Source organism: Melanerpes formicivorus, unplaced genomic scaffold, assembly GCF_026170545.1.
Source record: "Melanerpes formicivorus ecotype bairdi unplaced genomic scaffold, bMelFor1.0.p_v2 SCAF_69, whole genome shotgun sequence".
In the NCBI taxonomy this organism is placed as follows: Eukaryota; Metazoa; Chordata; class Aves; order Piciformes; family Picidae; genus Melanerpes; species Melanerpes formicivorus.
In genome coordinates, this window is record NW_027142421.1 from 1,308,257 (window position 1) to 1,329,219 (window position 20,963).

General features: G+C 48.3%; 1 protein-coding gene across 1 annotated transcript; it reads left to right on the top strand.

The window, feature by feature from the left end:
• The first annotated feature begins 8,390 nt into the window (after positions 1 to 8,390).
• On the top strand, positions 8,391 to 17,327 carry NRN1 (neuritin 1). The gene is made up of 3 exons (XM_068163000.1): positions 8,391 to 8,677; positions 13,124 to 13,268; positions 16,369 to 17,327. The coding sequence occupies exons 1-3, from the start codon at positions 8,623 to 8,625 to the stop codon at positions 16,598 to 16,600; spliced, it is 432 nt and encodes a 143-aa protein (XP_068019101.1). The 5' UTR covers positions 8,391 to 8,622; the 3' UTR covers positions 16,601 to 17,327.
• Positions 17,328 to 20,963: the final 3,636 nt, after the last annotated feature.

The window sequence follows — 20,963 nt, forward strand, 5'->3', positions numbered from 1 at the left end:
GGAGCAAGACAATTCCTCAGAGAGGCTGATGGCTCCTTACTTGCTCCATGCACCTATAAACAGTGGCCATGAAGCTGCTCTTGACTTCTTCAGCTGCAATCACCTGCATGGCAATTGACACATGACAATGATGCTTTATTAGCCAGTGGTGGAAAACACAAGACAAATGTGGTCCAAATGTGGCTTCCAAAAAAGAAGGATAAGTCTTGATGAATGTATACTTCTGCTCAAGTCACATCACTGTGAAACTAGTTCCCATTTCACATGAAGAGGCAGCTTTCTACTCAGATTCACAAGACTTTTCTCTGACCTTTCCCAGTTTGGGTGTCATACATTTGTTCACAAAGCTAATAGTGAAGACAAAAGGGGATAGAGAAGTTGCAAGTCCTCATCATCTCTGCAGATTACAGATGCATGTACATACCCATCCTGAGTTTCCTTTTCACAAAGCCCATTTCATCTTTCTATATATTCTTCCTCCCAGATTTCATCCTCCCTATGAAAGTGAGATCTCACTTAAAGTTCTTGCAATGCACGTGTGACTGGCAGAACATCTGTCCTGACAATGTTCTCATCACCCCACAATTAATTAACACATCGTTTTCCTGCTCCTGAAATCCCCAAGTTCCCCTGAAACTTTGTTTTTTCAGGACAAAGGATTGAAGAATATAAGACTTGAAATGTAGAAACAGTATCTTCTCATGATAGCTGGGAACCTGATGTGACTGGTTTTTTAAATACAGGTTTATGGGGTTTTTATAGAAGGAATCATATCGACTCTTAAAGAATTCAGAATGGTATTTCAGTTATTGAAGTCCTACTGCAACTGAAGGTTAATAACTGCTGAGGCAGTAGATACTCTATAAATCAATTGAAGAAATGTCATTCTGGATATCACCCCACTGAGGAACATCCCACCTCACTGTGGTCAATAGAAGTTTTGACATCCATGGAAGCAGCAAACCTTCAACTTTTAGAACTAGTTAATGATACAAACTGATGATAAAGGTTTTGAGTAGTCAGTTTGTGTTCTGGCAATGGCCTTCTTGTTCCAGACCCAGAGCTTGTGTCTGAACCAAGAGTCAGAACTTACTTAGTGGCATTTGCAACCAGAGAAACTGAAGTTAATACCATGAGAACAAGTTCAAGGTTATTCTCACTTACTCAAGACAACTTGTATCTGGACCAAGGTGTCTCTTAGAGATGTCAGAGGGATCAGCAGCTCTGGTATGATACATACAGCTCATCACAAATCTTTCAGTTCTTTATGCAATGTTTATTTTACAATGTTGTGTATTTTACCTTCTGAGAGGGGGTTGTAGTGAGGTGGGGTCAGTCTCTTCTCTCAAGGAGCAAGTGATGGTACACAATGAAATGGCCTCAATTTGTGCTAGGGGGGATTTAGGTTGGGCATTAGGAAGAGTTTCTTCCCCAGAAGGGTTGTCAAGCCCTGGAACAGGCTGCCCATGGCAATGCTGGAGTTTACATCTCTGTAAGGATTGAAAAGCCATGTAGATGTGGTGCTGAGATGCATGGTTTAGTGGTGACCTGGCAGTGCTGGTTAATGCTTGGACTCAACCATCCTGAAGGTCTCTTCCAACCTAAAAGATTCTATAATGAAGTAATCACTGAAATAACCTCCACAGGGAAATGATGGAGTACCAGCACTGAGTGTTTTCAAGGCATAACTGAATGGGGTGCTGGATAATCTCATCTAGGTTCCCTTTCCCACCAAAATTTGGACCATATGGTTTCTGGAGTTCATTTCCAACCTGCACTGTTTTCTAGTTCTGTGTTCAATGACAACAGTAAGCCTGGATGCCAGGAAATCCCTTGGTACTAGCTTTTTTTAACATCCATTTTCCATGTCTATCTACTCAGTCAGTCTACTGCCCTGGGGCAGTGCAGACATGGCACTTCAGGACATGGTTTAGTGGGCATGATGGTGTTGGATTGACAGTTGAACCTGATGATCTTAGAGGTCTTTTCCTATCTTAGTGACTCTGATTCTGTGGTGAGAATGATGATTCTGTGGTGAGTCTGGCCTTATGTTCCTTGAAGGAAAATTTTGGTGGTAAAGATGCTTTCTCCTGAGACTGCTTTACTGAAACCATCCTACTCTTTGAAACATCTACAGGCACCTTAAGCAAAAATCATGTGTTGCAAACATAATTGTAGTGGGCGTGAACTCCATCTGGCTGGAGCAGCGCGGGCTCGGCTCCCTCCCCTCCGCTCGCCTGGGCTCAACAGCAAAGCCACTAGCACCATCCCATGTAAAGGGGTCATGCAAAGATGGTGCACAATTTGGAGTGCCACACACAGGCACCCTCCTAAAAATATCTGTCTCCGAGAGACAGTTAAAAGCAAATGCTCCTGTGTCTGTAACAGAAAGTGCTTTCCTGCCTGGCACAAGCTGACTGTGGTCAAGCGATGTATTAGGGGTTTAAGATTGTATTTTAAAAGACAAAATTAGAGGCTGAGCTTTTCAAACAAACCTCGTGAAGTTTCCTGGTCTGCTTCCCCCTTTTGAAAAGCCCAGAAGCTGTGCCTGATGATTACATTAGTCTAATCACTTTCTAAGTTTATATCAGAGCATTGTTTTCTGCATCACATATATTGCAAATATCTTACCCAGCATTTCCCATTTCTTACAAGTGCAGTATGGAGCAATCAGGTTGCTTTTACTCAGCTAAATACTTTTTTCTTTCCCAGTTTTACATGTGGAACCACAGTATCACAGTATCACCAAGGTTGGAAGAGACCTCAAAGATCATCAAGTCCAACCTGTCACCACAGACCTCATGACTAGACCATGGCACCAAGTGCCACGTCCAGTCCCCTCCTGAACACCTCCAGGGACGGTGACTCCACCACCTCCCTGGGCAGCCCATTCCAATGGTGAACAACTCTCTCAGTGAAGAAACTTCTCCTCACCTCGAGTCTAAACTTCCCCTGGTGCAGTTTGAGACTGTGTCCTCTTGTGCTGGTGCTGGTTGCTAGAAAGAAGAGACCAACCCCTTCCTGGCTACAACCTCCCTTCAGGTAGTTGTAGACACCAATGAGGTCTCCCCCGAGCCTCCTCCACTCCAGGCTAAACAGCCCCAGCTCCCTCAGCCTCTCCTCGTAGCAACAGGAATGAAACAGGACAAGAGGAAATGGCCTCAAGTTGTGCAAGGGAAGGTTTAGGAAAAACCTCTTTACTGAAAGAGTGGTCAGGCATTAAAACAGGCTGCTCAGTAAGGTGGTGGAGTCACCATCTCTGAAGGTGTTCAAAAAATATGTAGACTTGGCACTTCAGGGCATAGTTAAGTGGGCACAGCTGACTGTTGGACTTCATGATCGTAGAGGTCTTTGCCAACCTTAATAATTCTATGATTCTATTGGTTTATATTTTTCACAGACATCAAATGACAATGATTTTCATCATGAACAACAAACAATTATTTTAGTACTAATTTCTAGCCAGATGTGGAGCAAACTCTGGTCTTGAGGGCCTAACTTCCATTATTTTTTCTGACACATTCAGCCAGTAATGAAGCCATACATCTAACAAACAAGGCCACACAAAAAAAGCTTTAGAAGTCTGGATGTTGTCTAAACGTGCTCCTTTAATCCTGCCTGCCACATTCTCAATGTGTTCTCATTATTTTTCCAGCTAAACAAAATCTTGGAGGATCACTTCATGAAGAGCTGTTCCTTTGTGATCTATTTGTGTGGATTTTGCTCACTGCCCACTTTGCTTTAGGGAAAGCAGCAGCTGAGGGCTGGGAGCCACAGCACAAGCAAGGGCTGAAGGACTGTGAAGCTGTCAGTGTGTCTCTCCTTCTCAGGGGACCTGGGAGATGGGCGAATACAGAGATGCAGTCACAGGCTCCTGTTTCATCTCAGCTTCTTTAGGGCTGGATCTCCTGATGATGAGAGAAAGTGAAAGCAAACAGTCACCTCCTGGTAGAAGGAATGTTACTGCAGGATGAGATAAGAGCGAATGCATTTCTCACACACCCATAGGAGGGACTTTTAAATAGCATCGTGATCGCTGGACCCTCCCCTCCAACCCAAGCTGATGCTCAGAATAAATCAGCCTCTGACTGACAGCACCAAAGAGTCAGTTTTTATCCTTATTACCATGACCTGAGGTGTGAGCTATTTGAAGACATCTTTTGCAGGGAAAAGAAAAAAAAAACCAAAAGGAGGAGAGAGGAGAGGAAAGGAAAGGGAAGAGATGCAGCAAATTTTGCCAGGGAAAGCAGCTCTCACTGCTGTCTAAAGCTGTCTGCTTCTTCTGAGGTGCAGCCATGACAGTCATCCGAAAGCTAAATGAGAAACACATCCACTAAAGGCAGTGGGTCCTCTTGTGGTAGATAATTTAGACGGAGCTGAGCTGGCTTTAAATCAGCTGCCCAGCAGTGATAGTGCAGAGCTGTCCACCCAAACACTCACCCAGATACTCCAGCATAGGTTGCAGCACACAGTATTTCTGGCAGATCTACATCTGGACAGCAATTATGGTCTCTATTTGTCTGCCCCCACCATGACAGTGATCACCCTGATGCCAACCCCCACAAGCAGAGCATGAGGCTGCTGGGAGGATGGAGCACTATTTTCTTTAAAATAAGGGCAAAATCGTGATGATGAGCAAATTGTCCTAACAGGGACTGAGCAGAGTACCTGCAGAAGCACCTCTTCTAAAACACCCAAAGGTATCTCTTAGAGACAGACTGATACTCACAGAATAATAGCATGGTGGGGGTTGGAAAGGATGTCTAGGCATCACCTAGTCCAACTTCCCCCCTAGTCCAACTTCCCCCCCCGGGTCACTCACAGCAGGATGCCCAGGATCACACTGTCTGGGTGGTTTTGGAGTCTCTCCAGAGAAGGAGACACCACAGCCTCTCCGGGCAAACTGTTCCAGGGTTCTGGCACCCTCACAGCAAAGAATTTTTTTCCTTATGTTTAGGTGGAACCTCCTGGGTTCCAGTTTGTGCCTGTTGCCCTTTGTCCTATCACTGGGCACCACTAAAAAGAGTCTGGCCCCATTCTCTTGCACCCTTTCCTTCAGCTATTGATCAGCGTTGAGAAGATCCCCTCTCAGTCTGCTTTTCTCCATGCTAAACAGCCCTAGGTCTCCGTGTCTCTCCTCATTAGAGAGATGATCCAGTCCCTTCAGCATCTTTGTAGACCTTTGTTGGACTCTCTTAAGTAATTCCCTGTCTCTTTCAAACTGGGGAGCCCAGAACTGAACACAATACTCCATGTGCAGCCTCACTACAACAGGGGGAGGAGAACTTCTCTCAACCCAGTAGCCGTACTCATCTTAATGAACCCCAGGAGACCATTGGTCTTTTTGGCCATGAGGGCACACTGCTGGCTTATGGGCAGCTTTTTGTCCACCAGGACTCCAAGATTCCTCTCCACAGAGCTGCTTACCATCGAGTCAACCTCTAACCTGTACTGGTGCAGGGAGTTATTCCTCCCCACATACAGGACTTTACTCTTGCCCTTCTAGAATGTCATGAAGTTCTCCTCCACTCAACTCTCCACACTGTCCAGGTCTTGCTAAATGCAAGCACAGCCTGACAGTTTTGTACTTATCCCAGTTTTGTGTCATTCAAGCACTTTCTAATATCATGACAGGGGGAAAAAAAAAGTTTGATAAACAGTTGTGTCCGTTTCATCCACTTCCCCAGCTCCCAGCAGAGCTGAGAGTGCTACTATTTGAGATGGGCTGAAACCACTGGCTTATGTTCAGAATCTATAGCCTGATGGGCCCCTTCCTGGAGCAGGGAAGGTGGTAAGGATGGAGCCAGGCTTGAATTTCAGACAGAGCTGGACTGCCCTAACAGTCAAGAACATTTGGCTAGGCCCTTTTTGCCTCTATAATTGATGCCTTTAGTTGTTATGTAATTTTGTTGTTGTTGTTTGGCCAGAAACGCCTGTTCTTGTAAGAGATTTGTAGCCAGATTGCCAGAGGCTCCAGTCATTTCAGCTGTGATGGACATACCAAAAGCCAGATATTAAACTCTTCCTTATCGTGCTTTGGAAACTGCCCCGAAATTCATTCCAAAGTGGATTTCCATAGGGTAATGTCCAAATGATGCTTAACACCAGGTTTTTGGAGCCAGACCATCCTTTAACCTGAAGCTGCGGTTTCTCTGCCTTTAGAGCAAAAGGAGCAAATATGAAAGTATAAATAAAGCAATACAGTTATCAAACTCTAGGACAGAGAATTGAAATGAGAATTTCCTCTTGCTGCAGCCTCCACAACCTGGTACTCCTGGACTGGTGCCTTGTCCTTCTTCACAGCGAATGCAGCCACAAGTGGCCAAGCTGCCAAGAGCTGGTAGGTTCAACGTTTATATCCATGTACCTCAACCCACACTCCTTTCCTCTTCTGTTTTTATGCTGATAATGCACCAACTGTGAGGCATATAAGATCTTTTGGACTGGCTAACCTAGCTCTCTGGGAAAAGTTCCACATTTATAAAATAGAATAGAATAGAATAGAATAGAATAGAATAGAATAGAATAGAATAGAATAGAATAGAATAGAATAGAATAGAATAGACCAGGTTGGAAGAGACCTTCAAGATCATCACGTCCAACCTATCACCCAACACCACCTAATCAACTAACCCATGTAACCAAGCACCCTGTCAAGTCTCCTCCTGAACACCTCCAGTGACGGATTTAAGATACATAGATGTAGTGCTGAGGGATATGGTTTAGTGGTGACCTGGCAGTGGTGGGTTAATGTTGGACTTGATGATCTCAAAGGTCTCTTCCCACCAAAATGATTCCTCAGGTTAGTTTTCAGGCATCTCTCCTCTCTAATCCGGCTCACCATCCATAGTACAGATAATAGGAAGAAAGGGTGGCACAAAAAGGAGTAAGTGGGAAGGTGAAGAGGAGAGAGAGAGGTATTTTACCTGCAGGCCCCAAGTGACTGCTAGCACAGTTAGCCAACTTTATATCTGCTTTCCAGTTGAAGAAACCGAGACTGGGGATTCGTGAGGGCTTTAAGAGGATGAAGGCTTCCGCTGCACGCATCAGGTATACCTAAAGTGGCAATAGCGAGGAAGATTCTTATCTTGCTCTCCAGTTTCCTTACTTCCAGTTGTACTGATTCACTTAACCCCACACAATTCCTGTCCTTGCCTGGTGGGCTTCAGGCATTTGCAGCCCAAGGGAATCATGGGGATCCAGCCTGGCAGCTGCTGTCCCTCTGTCATTGAGGTTTGAGGATTGTGTTGGGTCATTTGTAAAAGAGAGGAACCAACTGATAGCCCAGCTTCTTCAGGCCTCCAGAGCACCACCAGCACAGTGGGATTGCAGAGGGGGGAATATGGGTGCAAGAGGAGCAGCCATCAGCAGTACTTCTCACTCCGACCAGACCACATTTGGCTTCTGGAAATACTGCAGCTGACTGGTGAAGGGCAGGAATAATTTTGCAGTGGAAGTGCCCAGGGGAAAGGCTGTAGGATGAGGTTTGGGCTGGCACTTTGCTCCAGGAGAAGACCACACTGACACCTTTAGGTTCTTCTTGCACGGCTGGAGGAGACGGATGTGAAGAGGGTCTGGGGAGGGTGTCAGGCTGCAGGAGCACCCTGTAGCCTCAGCTGGCACCATCCCTTCCACCTGCAGCTTGTCCCCAGAGGATGTGGTGCAGTGACCTCCCCCAGCCACTGGCCAGCCCCTTTGGAGCTGCCCAGGGGCTGCCTCCTCATCCATGACCCCTTTCTCAGCGCTATCCTTCTGCAGTCCCACAGTCGGAATGCTGCCACCAGCATAAATCAGCTCCAGGGCTGGGAGAGACCAACTTCCCCCCCCCCAACACATCATCCTTAGGGTGACGTCATGGTGGGGGAGGGGCAGGCAGGGGGAAGGGACCCCCTCATCGTACCTCCCTTTCCTCCTCCCCACTCCGCAGCGCGGGGGCCGAACTAACCAGCCCCGATGGGGCGGCCCCGGGGGCGGGCGGGATGTGTGTATCGAGTGAGGATGGATGTTCTGCTGTGCTATCCCCACCCCCGGGGGTGGGGGGGAGTTGGCTCTTCCATCTGCGTGTGTGTGCCTGTGTGTGTCCCCCCCCACGCCCCCGCATCCCTCCCGCCCCAGAGGGATGGTCCCGGCTGCCGGGACCAGGCGGGGCAGGGAGAGGGGGGATTTTCTCAGTGATTAATGAGGCGGGGGGAGATACGGGGAGCGAGGATAAATCCAGGCTGTGATGCCTATAAATGGCGTTTCTCTTCCAAGGTGCATATTTAAATAAAACTAAAAGGAAAAAAAGAAAAAGAAAAAGAAAAAAACGGAGGGGGGGGGGATGGGGGGGCGAGAAAAGCCCAGTCGGTGTCATCCCCTCGCGTCAGGGCTGATGGTGGGCGTGAGGCTGCTCTTCCCCCGCCCCCTCCTAATGGAGCGAACCATTCCCAGTTAGTCGTCCTCGCCCTCTCCCTCTGCCTCTCTCTTCTGCTCTCCTTCTCCTCTCGTCTTCCCCCCCTCTCGTCTGCAAAGTCCTCCGCTGCTCGGAACTTGTTGGCAATGCCTATTTTTCAGCTTTCCCCCACGTTCTCCCAAGTAACTATTTAAAGATCTGCAGCCGCAAATGGTTTTACTAAATGTAGGATGGGACTTAAGTTGAACGGCAGATATATTTCGCTGGTCCTGGCTGTGCAGATAGGTAAGTGGACTGCCAAATTCCCTATCAAGTTGGGCAGCGTCAGAGCCCAAAGGCTGGTGCATGCAGGAGCGGAACGGTGAAATGACCTGCGCTGGGGACCGGTGGAGGGACACCCCCAACTCCCCTCTCCCTGCTCCTTCTGCCTTCTTCCCGGTTGGCATCTTAGCGGTACTTCAAGGCAGAAGGAGTCCGCAGGAAAGGGAGTGGATTTTTTAATTCGTTTTCAATCACTTTTGTTGTTTGTTTTCCTAAACCAGTGCCTGCTCGTTCATATTTCCCTTTTTTTCCCCCCCTCACCTTATTCTTCATCCTTCTCCCCTCCTCCCCCCCCTCCCGCCCCCCTCTCTTATTCTTCCTCTTTTTTTCCCCCCCTCCTGTTCTCTCCATCCCCAAGATAATTTGTGTTTGCTTTTCGGATACCCTCTTCCTTCCTTTCCACCGATAATTTGGGGACTCCAGTGCTCAGAAATCCCCCCACACACCCCCTCCCCTTCCCGAGGGACAGAGAACTAGAAACCGGCTTAAAATGGCTTGTGAAAAATGGACCTGGAAAGTTTTTTTTCTGCAGAAAATCATGGGCAAGAGCCAAGGTCTCCCTTTGAGAACTTGGAAGCTTTCTTTTTTTGGCGTAGCAGCCTAAAACCAAAACCCATCACTAACTTTAAAAAAAGAAAAAATATTAACCAAAAAAAAAAAATCCACCTGAACAAAGTTAATTATTAAGCAAATTTAAAAGAATAGCTGAAAATCGCAGAGTCCCGCCGCCTGGGCTTCAGTTTTGTCCTGGGAGAATCGCTGTTAAAAACTGAGCAGACTCGGAAAAGCATTAAAACATTAATACATATATATGCACACATATATATATATTTAAAACATATTACCTATTATATTTTTATTAAATACTTTAAATAGCTAATTTTCCCTCCACACCAGTGTATGGTTATGTGTGCTTTTTGCTGGGTTTGTTTAATATTTTAGTAGGGTTGTATTTTTTTTTCCCCCCCTTCCTGGTTCTTTTTTTACGGGTTCGTTTTATTCAGTAGTTCTTTGTTGAGAATTGTTTTGAGTTACAGACTTTAAACCTCCGCCAAGTTAATGATCGCCTTTGGTCCAGGCAAATTTTTTTTTTGAAGTTATGTATTGGATATGTGTGTTCCCGGTCCTGATCCAAACCTGGGCTTCAAGGAGAGGGCAGTTAAAGCGCGGCTTTTATTAGCCAGATTGTCAGGTGTGGAGACCTTTGAAAAATATTTGCCTACAAAGGAATTCGGCTACAATGGGGGAGGGAAGGGGGGGGGGAATGCCCGGTGTTGCTATTTGGAGCTCTTTTTTGCTCGGTCACTCTCCTTCCCAGACAATCTCTGCAGCGTTTTGTGGGTACAAAAAAAAAGGAAGAAAAAAAAAAAGAGGGGAAAGGAAAAAAAAATAAAAGGAGGGCGGGGGGGGGGGGGGAATGGAGGGAGAATAAGAAAGGGAAGAAAGAAGTCAAAAAGAGCGGGGAAAACAAAGCAAGGAGGAAATAAGGAGGCAAAATGTCTTGGGCATTTCCTCATGGAGCAAAGAAATGAGTAAAGGATAACCGCGATGTAATGTTGACCTCCGGGAAATGTGGATATAGGATGCAAACCCACTTCATCCGTGTTACGATTCTGTTTAAAATGAGGCTGAACTCTTCGGAAGGCCATTTTCTGTCAGAGAAAGAACAGGAAAGGCATTATTTAGTTGTTATCGTTCATTCCAGTCCTTTCAGGTTTTGTTTTGCTTGTTCACTTGGGAGAGAAGGATTTTTTGCTCTCATTTGTGTTTCTTTGATTCAGCCGAGGGAGGGTTTTATTCGCGGTGCAATGTCAAAAGGTAGCTCGGATGTCTGGGAATCGCTGTCCCCGGGCTGCTGTGAGCATGAGCAGTAATCCGGGAAGTTCCCCCCCAAATATCTCTGCACACCGCGGGGATCGTGACAGTGCGGTGGCTTTGCGGTGCCCTGGAAGAGGACGGATTTGATGCTCGTGGCGGGTTTTGTTCCTCTCCGCTCCTCCTTCGGTATTTCGGGTAACCTTTCCCACCAGTTCCCTCTGACCTGAAATCCGCTTTTGGTTGTCCATGTGAGGTTTGCAAAGGACGTTTGCTTTTGCCCCGTTGCCGGTAACGGTTTGTGTGAAATGGATGCTCGTCTCGTTCCCAAAATGTCTACGTTTAAAAATGAAAGAAAAAAAAAAAAAAAAAAGAAAGAAAGAAAAAGAAATAAGGAAAAATCTGTTTAATTGTTTGATTTGTAATTTATCTATTTATGTATAGATTTGGGCAAGGGGGTTTGGAGCTGTCTGAAATCCCTGACATATTGGGAGGTGATGGGATTGAAGAAGGGGAGCCGCGGGGAATGAGTCTCCGCGGTAGGTGCCCAGGGACAGGAGGGATGGACCAGGCGCAGCTGAAGGGAAAGAGGAAGGAGAGGACGAGGAGCGTATTTCGGAAGGAGGCACGATCCGCTGTAGATGGCTCCTGCGGTCCTGCTGCATTGCAAATTGCTGCACGCTCCTGTATTTGAAAGGGTGGGGGCAAGGAGTGGGGGAAGGTCGGGGCCACGGCAAAGCACAAATGACCTCATTCAAGATAAATCCCGCTGTGGTGTAAGCGTGCAGAACCTTCGTCTGTCAGCTTTGGGGGGGGTTATTATTATTGATTGCGTTTTAGTGTCTTTGGGATGCCTTGTGCGGAGGAAGATGTCCTCTGAAAGGGAGGGCATACTCTGAGCCCCGCCGGTCCCAAAACTGATCCTCCATCACACTCCATATCCTGCCCGGGGCAGGGCCCTGAATTTTCAGCGCAGCCCATCCTGGTTTGGGAGAAATTAGTGGCATCTTCCCCCTCCCCTTTCTCGCTGTAGCTGCCGGAGTGGGCTGGCGCGGGTTTTATAGGACATGGTTTTCCCCTCGGGATGATCTTCGGTTCTTCTCTATTTGTTTGCCTGGCATTTTTTTTTTTCCCCTACCGTAACCAATGTCTGGAGCCTGCTGGGGGTTTGATGTGACGGCTGCTGCTGGTGTGTGTGTGTAGAGGGGAGTGGCCACCAAGTCATGGTAGCGATGAATCAAACGGCGAGGGGGGGATCTGCGTTGAAATCTCTTTGAAGTCAGCCATTTAGCTTGGAACCGGTGCCTGGCAAGAAAACATACAAGCATCCTCGCCACATCCATGCCTTAAGGGCGCAATGTCAGGACCCCCACCCCAATAACCCTACCCTTGGTGATGTGGATGGCCGGAGGCTTCTCCAAAAGGGATGAAGGACAACTCCTTCCCTCCCCCGCTAGCCGCAGCAACAACCCGGATGGGGTCGAGCCTAGAAATAGGGACATTCCAGTGTCCCCAACCCCCATTACTGGCAGGAGGAGCGGTTTGGAGTCAGCATCCTCAATAAGCACCTTCTCGCCTCCCCGGGTACCCCAAGCCGTGGGGTATGGTTGCGGGGTACGGGCATTGGTCCGACTTCTTCCAGCCGCATCGTGCAACAGCATCCGCATCCCTGGTTGCTTCCCATCCTATCCCGTCCCTCCGCGGAGCACGGCTCGGCAGCCGCGGCCATCGGGGAGGAACCGTTTCCGTCACGCCGTAATTCGTTTTCTTTCCCCGTTTGCAGGCGGTGGTTTGGGAGTTGTTACTATGGCGTTTAACCGGGTGCCTTTTCCTAGAGCAATCCCGAAGGATGCGAGGGAGAGAATCATCCTTTCCCGCTGCTGCGTGCGCGGTTTTGAGGATCACTTTTTACATGTCTTTGTCGTAGCTTTTCCTAGTGTTTTTAAATTATTATAATAATAGTTGGTTTTGTTGTTGTTGTTGTTATTATTACTAATTTCTTTGTCCCTCTGCGTTTGGCACGGTATTAATTAAGCGACCTGGGTGATGAGGAGAGGGGTGTGTGGTTGATTACATAGAGGAACGCAACTGCTGCTTTCAAGAAAATTTTTCAAACAAAGGAACAAATCCTGGGAGAAGCAGACAGCACATTTTCGCCTGCCCTCCCTCATTCTCATCCCTCGGAAACAAACAAACAAACAATCAAGCAAAAACCCAAAAGCAAAACCACACCAACCAAAACCGCACCACCCACCACACAGAAAAAAAAGAACAAACAAACAAACAAAAAAAAAACCCACCCCAAAACCAACAAAAAACTCCACCCCAACCAACCCAAAAACACCCAAACCAAAAATAAAATAAAATAAATGTTAAAAAATCAGGGCCGTTAATCACTAAGGACTCCGGTGCTAAAACAGCCGAGAGCAAAAAGCCCCCGCCGGTAACCCTGGCTCTGTTCCCTCACCCTCCTCTTGCCCCTGGATCGCTGCTTCCCGGACAGCAATTGGGGGGAGGGAATGGGAGAGATTAAGGAGGGGATCCAGGGTGGGGGTCCAGCGGTGCTGACCTGTGCCCCTGCCCCCCATCCCTCAGCGTACCTGGTGCAAGCGGTGAGAGCGGCCGGGCGGTGCGATGCCGTCTTTAGGGACTTCTCCGAGTGTTTGCTGCGGCTGGGCGATAACATGGCCAGCTACCCCCAGGACCTGGACGACAAGAGAAACCTCCAAACGATCTGCTCGTAGGTCTTTCTACTCTCCTTCGGGGACTGCGAAGAGGTGGGGGGATAGAACGGGGAAAGGGGGTCACCCAGGGCTGGGCAATGGAAGGTGGTGGGGGGTGAGGTTGGATGGTGGAGATGGGAAGGGATGCAACACAAGTACCTAGGGGTTTGGAGCTTTGGGGTCGGACTTCGTCCAAGCACCCTACCATGGGGACATGGCGGGTTTGGGAAACAGTGAAGCCTGGAGGGACGTTTTTTTTTAAACTTTCCCTCCTTCAAACGGAGTGTTTGGAATTTCTCTCTTGGGTTTTTGTTTGTTTTTTTTTTTTTTTTTTGGTCACTCTCTTCGTTAGCTCATCCCTTGTATTTTTTCCTTTCTCCTGCTTTGTACGATGGTGACACTGGCTGCACGGGGATTCTCATCCCTTCCCTAATCCCTGCCTTTCAGACCCAATCCCCAAGCTCCGAGGCTAGCGCTCACTACAGAGACAAGTCGGGGACAGGCTCCCTCTGCCCGGGGACAGGCGGTTCCCTGCGGCTGGGTGCAGCAGGCGCTGGGGAGGCTATCCCTGGCAAAATTAAATGTAAGGAAAAAGAAGAGAGCCCAGTTGAAATACTAATCGCCCAGTGGCATCTCTCCCTCCCTGAGTTGCTTGGGTCCTCCAGCAAAGCCCATTTCCTCCCAGCTTCCCCCAGGTCCTGGCAGAGAGTGGAGGAGAGGAAAGATACAAAAATAAAGGGAAATAATAAGGGAAACGGCAATGGGAAAAAATGATAATGAATGGAGGAAAAGAGCTCGCCTTGCAAAATCGGCTTCTGCTCCTGCCCTTCCCAGCTCCTTTCTAAAGCTGGAGGAGCCCTAAAAAAGAAAAAGCCGATGTAACTGCCCTGGCCTTGCCTGCCCCACTTCGGGGTCTCACATCCCTAGCAGGGACTCAAAAAGAGGCAGAAATATGCATTTTTGATACGTTTGGGGGAAACAAACAAACAAACAAAATCAATCCCCAACCAAACAAAAAAACAACACCAAAAACCTCCAGCAGCAAAACAGCCAAAACAAACAAACAAACAAAACCCCAACACCAAACCCATCACCATAACAAAATTTCGGCTGCACAGGATATTCTCTCTTCTTCCCGTTGCTGTTTTGCTGCTTTCTGGTACAAATTCTCTCTGCTAAAACCCCCCAACTAAGAAAACAAACAAACAAACAAAAAAAAAACCCCACAGAAAACAAAGCAAACAATAAAACCCCACAACCAGCAGCAAAAAAAGGTCAACAACCAAACAAAAAAACCCAGACAAATTAGATGATATTATATTCGGAAACGAGATACAGTCTTTAGACATAAATATGGATGGCAAAGGTGTTTTCTGATTGGGTTCCTCAAGAATCAGAAAAAGGGAAAGGGGAAAGGGAAAGGGGAAAGGGAAAGGAAAAGGGAAAGGAAAAGGGAAAGGAAAAGGGAAAGGGAAAGGGAAAAGGAAAGGAAAGGGAAGGAAAGGAAAGGGAAAGGGAAAGGGAAGGAGAAAGAGAAGAACAAAAGAAAAAGAAGAAAAAAAAGAGAGACCCTGTAGCCCTCCTTTTTTTCTCCCTCTACCTAGGAATTTCTGAGCCAAGCACCTCCTAGGGCTGGCACCTTGCTGTAAATGCTGAGTTGTGATTTTCCTTGTTTCATATATGAATATACCAAGGGGCAGCAGCATCCCAATATGATGACCTTTGGTCCTGGAGTGCAAGACCAGAGGTGGTCCTGACCTGTGGAAAGAACCTCTTTTCCCAGCAAGACTTTTTTCCCCACCACCCGGTTGCTTTTGCCTCTGTCAGGATGTGTATGGAAAGGAGCTGGGGGAAGATTTAATTTTCCTCTGGGAGATGCAATTACAGCAGAAATACTGCAGGAGAGGCACACTCTCAGGCTCTGGCTCCTCACTATCTCATTATTTATTACAAAAGTAGCAAACATTGGGAGTCTACAACCAGCTTAGAGTGCTCATAAATTAGAGGCTATAGGACTATTTTTAAAAAGGAAAACCGAGATCCAGCGTTGCAGGCGCCTGCCACGAGACAATAGGGAAATAAGAGAGTAGAAAGCAGATTTGGGGTGATTTTTGATGACCCAGAAAAGGTCCTCTCATCCCTCGCGGCTGGGGCAGCAGGACGGGCCCTGCCTCCGTGGCAAATCTCGGGCCAGTGCCCCGGAAGAAAGGAATAAATATTAAAAGGAAAAACGTTTTGGAGATTATCCCGGGAAAGGAGAAACCATTCGCTGCCTTTAGACCCCTAGGCATGGATCCTCAAGGATCTGCGGACTGGTGCAGAGAGTCCAAGTGGGGAAGATGCTCCTTTCTTCTTCTCCTCCTCCTCCTCCTCCTCCTTCCTCCTCCTCCTCCTCCTTCCTCCTCCTCCTTTTTATCCTCCTCCACCTACTCTCCCACCCCGGGAAGGAATCCTAACACTTCACTGGCATCCTCGGGGATACCGGGATACTCCTGGGGAAAGCCATGACTTTCCCACCCAAATCTGCCCACTCCCACCAGTGACAGCCCTCGGGACAAGCCCGTGGTCTCCTAGGATGGCGTTTGCCAGCCGAAGTGTGCAAGACCTCCTCTCGCATAAGGCAAAGACCTCTTTCAGCAGAGACCCAGCAAAGCGATTTCTGCACCATCCCACTCCGCGCCAGGATGGCTCCAAAGGCGGAATTGGGGAGGGGGGGTGGTGTCCCAAAATCACAGCCAGCAACGTCCCCCCTCCCCAGCAGCTACCAGGAAAGCCGGTACGCAGCACAGATCGTACCCGGGGCGGCCTGTGGGGCAGCCAGGAGAAGGCAAGGGGCAGAGCATCCCTCCCAAAACCCGTGTCTCGGGGGTGGGCACCCCTCCCAGAAACAGTGTCTTCGGATGAAGGAGGGGGCAGGGTTTTAGGGCGGGGAAGGCGGCGGCTACTCTCCAGAAGGTACTAGCTCCCTTTTGAGGCATGTCCCCGCTCACCTCTGTCGTCGGGGGTACGGGAGCGGAGGGATACCATTCCCCCTTCCCCCTCCCCCCCCCCCCCCCCAAAAAAAAAAAGAAGAAGGGAGCGTGCCTGTATTGATGCCGTTGCTCTCCCCTCCTACAGGTACTGGGATGATTTCCACTCCTGCACCCTCTCAGCGCTCACCGATTGCCAGGAAGGAGCGAAAGACCTCTGGGAGAAACTGAGACGGGAATCAAAAAACCTCGATTTCCAAGGCAGCTTATTTGAACTGTGCGGAGGGGGCAGCGGCGCTGCACCGTCCCTTCTCTCGCCGGCTTTGCCCCTGCTGCTGGCGGCTCTTTGGGCTGCCCTAGTGACCTGGCTGCCTTTTTAGGCTGGGGGAGGGGGGGAAGCGAGCACACCCACACCCCTCTCCATGTGCTGGATCTATAGAGGAAGTTGTCCATCCGTTGCTTTGGGGACGTTGTGCTTTTTCTGTGGTTGATGATGATGATGATGATGATGGTGGTGGCTGATGATGGTGAAACACCCATGTAGGACTGTGGAAGCGTTCTCCCTTTTTTCTTATTTTGTGTTTTATTTGCCAAATGTTACCAAACTAGGCAGCAGCACGCAGCCCGAATCGGACCTCAGCTTTACTATTGCTTTGAACAAAAAAAAAAAAAAAGAAAAGAAAAGAAAAGAAAAAAAAAAGAAAAAAATACTAGGAAAAAAAGAAAACAATAATAATAAACCAACAAACTCGAGCCCTCATCGTGCAAAAGCAATCTCAGGAATGGCTCTGGGCCACCTAAAGCTGGAATCAGCCGGCATACATCCCGGCGAGCCACGGGCTCTCTTAAAATTGTGGCAGAGTGCAAGGTGAGAAAAATGCAGCCTAAAATAACCACACCCCCCCGAAAAAAGGCACTGGATGAATCCAAGGGAGATGTCCACATATGAAGCATCTGGTGAATAATTCACAATATCTCATCTTTCCTCCACAGTCACTTGTTTTATGGTCATTCCACTGCAACAAAAATTATATATATATGAAAAAAAAATATTAAAGAGCGTTTTTCCTCAAGGGGGAAAAAAAAAAGAGGGAGAAAGGGGAAGAAGGAAGGAAGGAAGGAAAGGAGGGAGGAAGGGAGGAAAGGAGGAAGGAAGGAAGGAAGGAAGGGAGGAAAGGAGGAAGGAAGGGAGGAAAGGAGGAAGGAAGGAAGGAAGGGAGGAAAGGAGGAAGGAAGGGAGGAAGGAAGGAAGGAAGGGAGGAAGGAAGGAAGGGAGGAAGAGAGGAAGGGGGAAGAGAGGAAGGGGGAAGAGAGGAAGGGGGAAGAGAGGAAGGGGGAAGAGAGGAAGGGGGAAGAGAGGAAGGGGGAAGAGAGGAAGGGGGAAGAGAGGAAGGGGGAAGAGAGGAAGGGAGGAAGAGAGGAAGGGAGGGAGGAAGGGAGGAAAGGAGGAAAGGAGAGAGGAAGGAAGGGAAAGAAGGAAGGAAGGAAGGATTGGAAAGAAGGAAGGATTGGAAGGAAGGGAGGGAGGAAAGGTGTGTCTAAATGGCTGAAGGAATGAAGAAATGCTGCTAACAGATGTCTGAGAGTTTACCTGTACTTGCTGTTTGAAGGCATCTTTTCGAGTTCACTGCCTTTAATTTTTCCTCCTCTTTGTTTTAGACGTTACACATGCCAGTTAAATACCTGGATATCCAATCGTAGAGATCACAAAAAGGGGGCTTAAAATGTCAACCTAAAAGAGAAACAACCAGCGAACAACAGCAAAAACAATTTTTGGGGAAACAAAAATAATAACAATAAAAAGCCTTGATTGTAAAAGGGAATAAAAAAAAATGTGCAAAATGTAATTTTAAGAAAAGTTTATTATAAAGTCAATTTAGAGAAAAAAAAAAAATCCAACAAACAACAAACCAAACCAAACCAAACCAAACCCGCAAACCACAACAAATAAACAAACAAAACCCACCCACAACCAACCAAACAAAAAATATTTGCTACAAAGTATAGACAGAAGTATAAAATAAAAATTATTGTTTGAAATGAAGGTGTCGTCCTTTTTATGTAATATCTCCTGCAAACAAAAGGGCTTCTAAGGCAAGGGAAATGAAATCCGAGCCCATCCGTTGATGAACGGCAATTGCAGTTCACGCAAGGACAAGGAGCCTCAATTGCTGCGTCGCTGCCTTCCTTTCTTTTTCATTGCTGCCTTAAAAACAAGGACTAAATGCCCCGACCCGCCTTTTCCTCCTCCCGAACCCCTCAATCTCAGCACCTCCGTTTCCCAGTCGCCAGGAGCTGGCAGAGGAGGCTCGGAGCGGGGCGCGGAGGGGCGCGGAGTTGGGAGGAAAGGCAGCAACCACCATTAAGGAGGATGCTGCAGAGCCGGGTCTCAGAGCTCTTTCATAATTAATAAGGCAGCTCAGCCGAAGGAGCAAGGGGAAGGGGCGGTGGGGGTATTGATTCGGCGGCAGGAGCTGCTCTTACCTAGGCTATTTATAGGCGCCTGGTGCCTTTATAAAGAAATACACACCAAAAGAGTAAACACGTCCTTTTTTACTTATAAGGAGAGACCCCAGCTGGCGACTGGGGGGCGGGTGGGGAAGCGAGTGATGGGGAGGAAGCAGGGGCCAAGAACTGTTTCGCGGTGATTTGCTCCGGTGGGGAGCCGCTGCCTGTGCAGGCGATATGTATGGTGGCAGGATCCTTCTCCCTCCCTCTCTCTTGTCGCTTCTTCCCCTCTCCCTGCTCCGCTTCCTTCCCAAGGTCCGAAATGCAATGGGTAAGCAATGGTAAACCGAACAGTTCATAAATCAAACAGCGGGTCGCAAGGCAATCTGCATTTCCCAAACGGATTGAATCCCAGAAAAGAACGCGCTCAGGAACTGGAGCCAGCGCCTTTACCACTGGAAGCAATGTTGATTTTATAATTATAAAACACATTATGCCTGTGTTGAGGGCTTTTTTTTTTTTTTTTTTTCTTTTTCCTTTTTTTTTTTTCCAGAGCTCAGCCTTGCTCCGGCACGCACAGGTCCGCTCGCACTGCCTTTCCCTTTGCCTTCCCTCTAGACTCAATCCCCTCCACCACCGAAGAAGAACGGAAAACCCTGGAGAGCAGAGCTTTGTTTAAGTGGTTTGGGTTATTTTTCCCTCCCCACAGAGGATCTAGACCTAAATTGATTTTTCAGTGCACATCTCTGTATTCATTAGGTCAGGAGCTGCTGTGATGGTTTCCTCTAGCACGAAATGCCAGCTGCCGAGGAGAAAGGGGAGAGAAACCCCTTGCTGAGATTCGAGGGGCTTGGTAGTTTGATGTTTCCATCGGCTGGGCCCCGGGAACCGACCACAGCATCAGCCATCCCGCTTCACCCCGGGATGCCTGGGCACCGGTCCCACCCGCTTCCGGCATCCCTCCAGCTTCCCGGCTGCTGAACGGTGCCGGTCCCTTGGAGGAGCATCCCATCTTTTCCTCACCCCTTGGAAGAAAGCTGAATGTCTCTAATAAGGGGGCGATTTCCAGCTCATTAGTGGGCTCGAGTTATCTTGGCTTGAGGTTGAATTACTAATGGATAATCGCTCCGTAATTAGCACAGTCCCAAATTAGCCCTCCGCTGAGGCGAGTGATAAAACGGTGGCAAACAGAGGAAAAACAACAGTGCGGGTCGAGACGGGGCTCGGTGATGCTGGAGGCCGTGTTTGAGCCCCTTTCTTCCCACGGACACCTACCCAGGGTGTCTCGTCTTTCAGACTTCTAATTATCGGCTGCCCATTCCCGGGGTGCAAAGATGCTGCTCAAAAACTTGCATTGCACCCCCGGAATTTCCCACACAGGAGGCAAGTATGGCAGCAAATCCCAGCTCAGCTTCACTCGGTCAACCGGCAGCTTGGTAATTTTGGAGGGAACACAAGGAACCAACCCCCCTCTTCCCTCTTTCCCCTCCCCCCCATTCCCACTCTTCATTTTATAAGAGCCCTTCGATGCACAAGGCGTTGGTTGTGTTTCCCTTTTTGTCCCTTTTCAAGAGGTATTTCTGAAGCCTGAGTGCAATGGTCAATTTTTGTTTTAACCCGGGGGTGGCGGCTCTCTCTTGCTTTGGTTTGTGGCCAAAGGAACGTGATCTCTCCCCGAAGTCCCAAAGCGAGACTGAGCATGCTCAGTTTGGTTTGTAAGGGCTGGCAGGAGAGGTGTGCAGTGGAAGGCTGAGGTGGTCCCGCCGCTGGACTGGTCCCACTACCCCAAAGCAGCAGCTGCTGGGGAGGTTCGAGCCTCAGAACACTCCTTTACTCCCATTGCTCGCAGCAAATGTGAGCTGATGAGCTGGAGAGATTAAAAAATGCAACAGAAAAGCATTTACATGTTGACAGTAGCCACAGTAAAATTATCATCTGCTTAGATAGAAAAATACACAGACAGAAGGCAAGGGGGAAAAAAAAAGAAGGCATAAATGCAGATCAACAGGGAAAAACCCCACAGCTACAACAAAAGACAAGCCAGTGCCTTTCTAGCTGGCTGGATAACTGGGGAGGGCTGCAGCCATTGTGATTTTGTCTGCCCTAATTCCTGTTCCCATCTCTGACTGAGCAACCACAGACCTGCAGTTCCTGAGGCCTGCAGAAAGCTGTCTCCTTCCATCCTTCCATCCTTCCCCCATGAGCTCTGGATGACCCTGAGCTTGGCAATGGGAGGCTCTGCCAGCCTTCACCTTCTCACAGCCTTACTTTCTGCTTGGGTTGCTCTCTGATGCA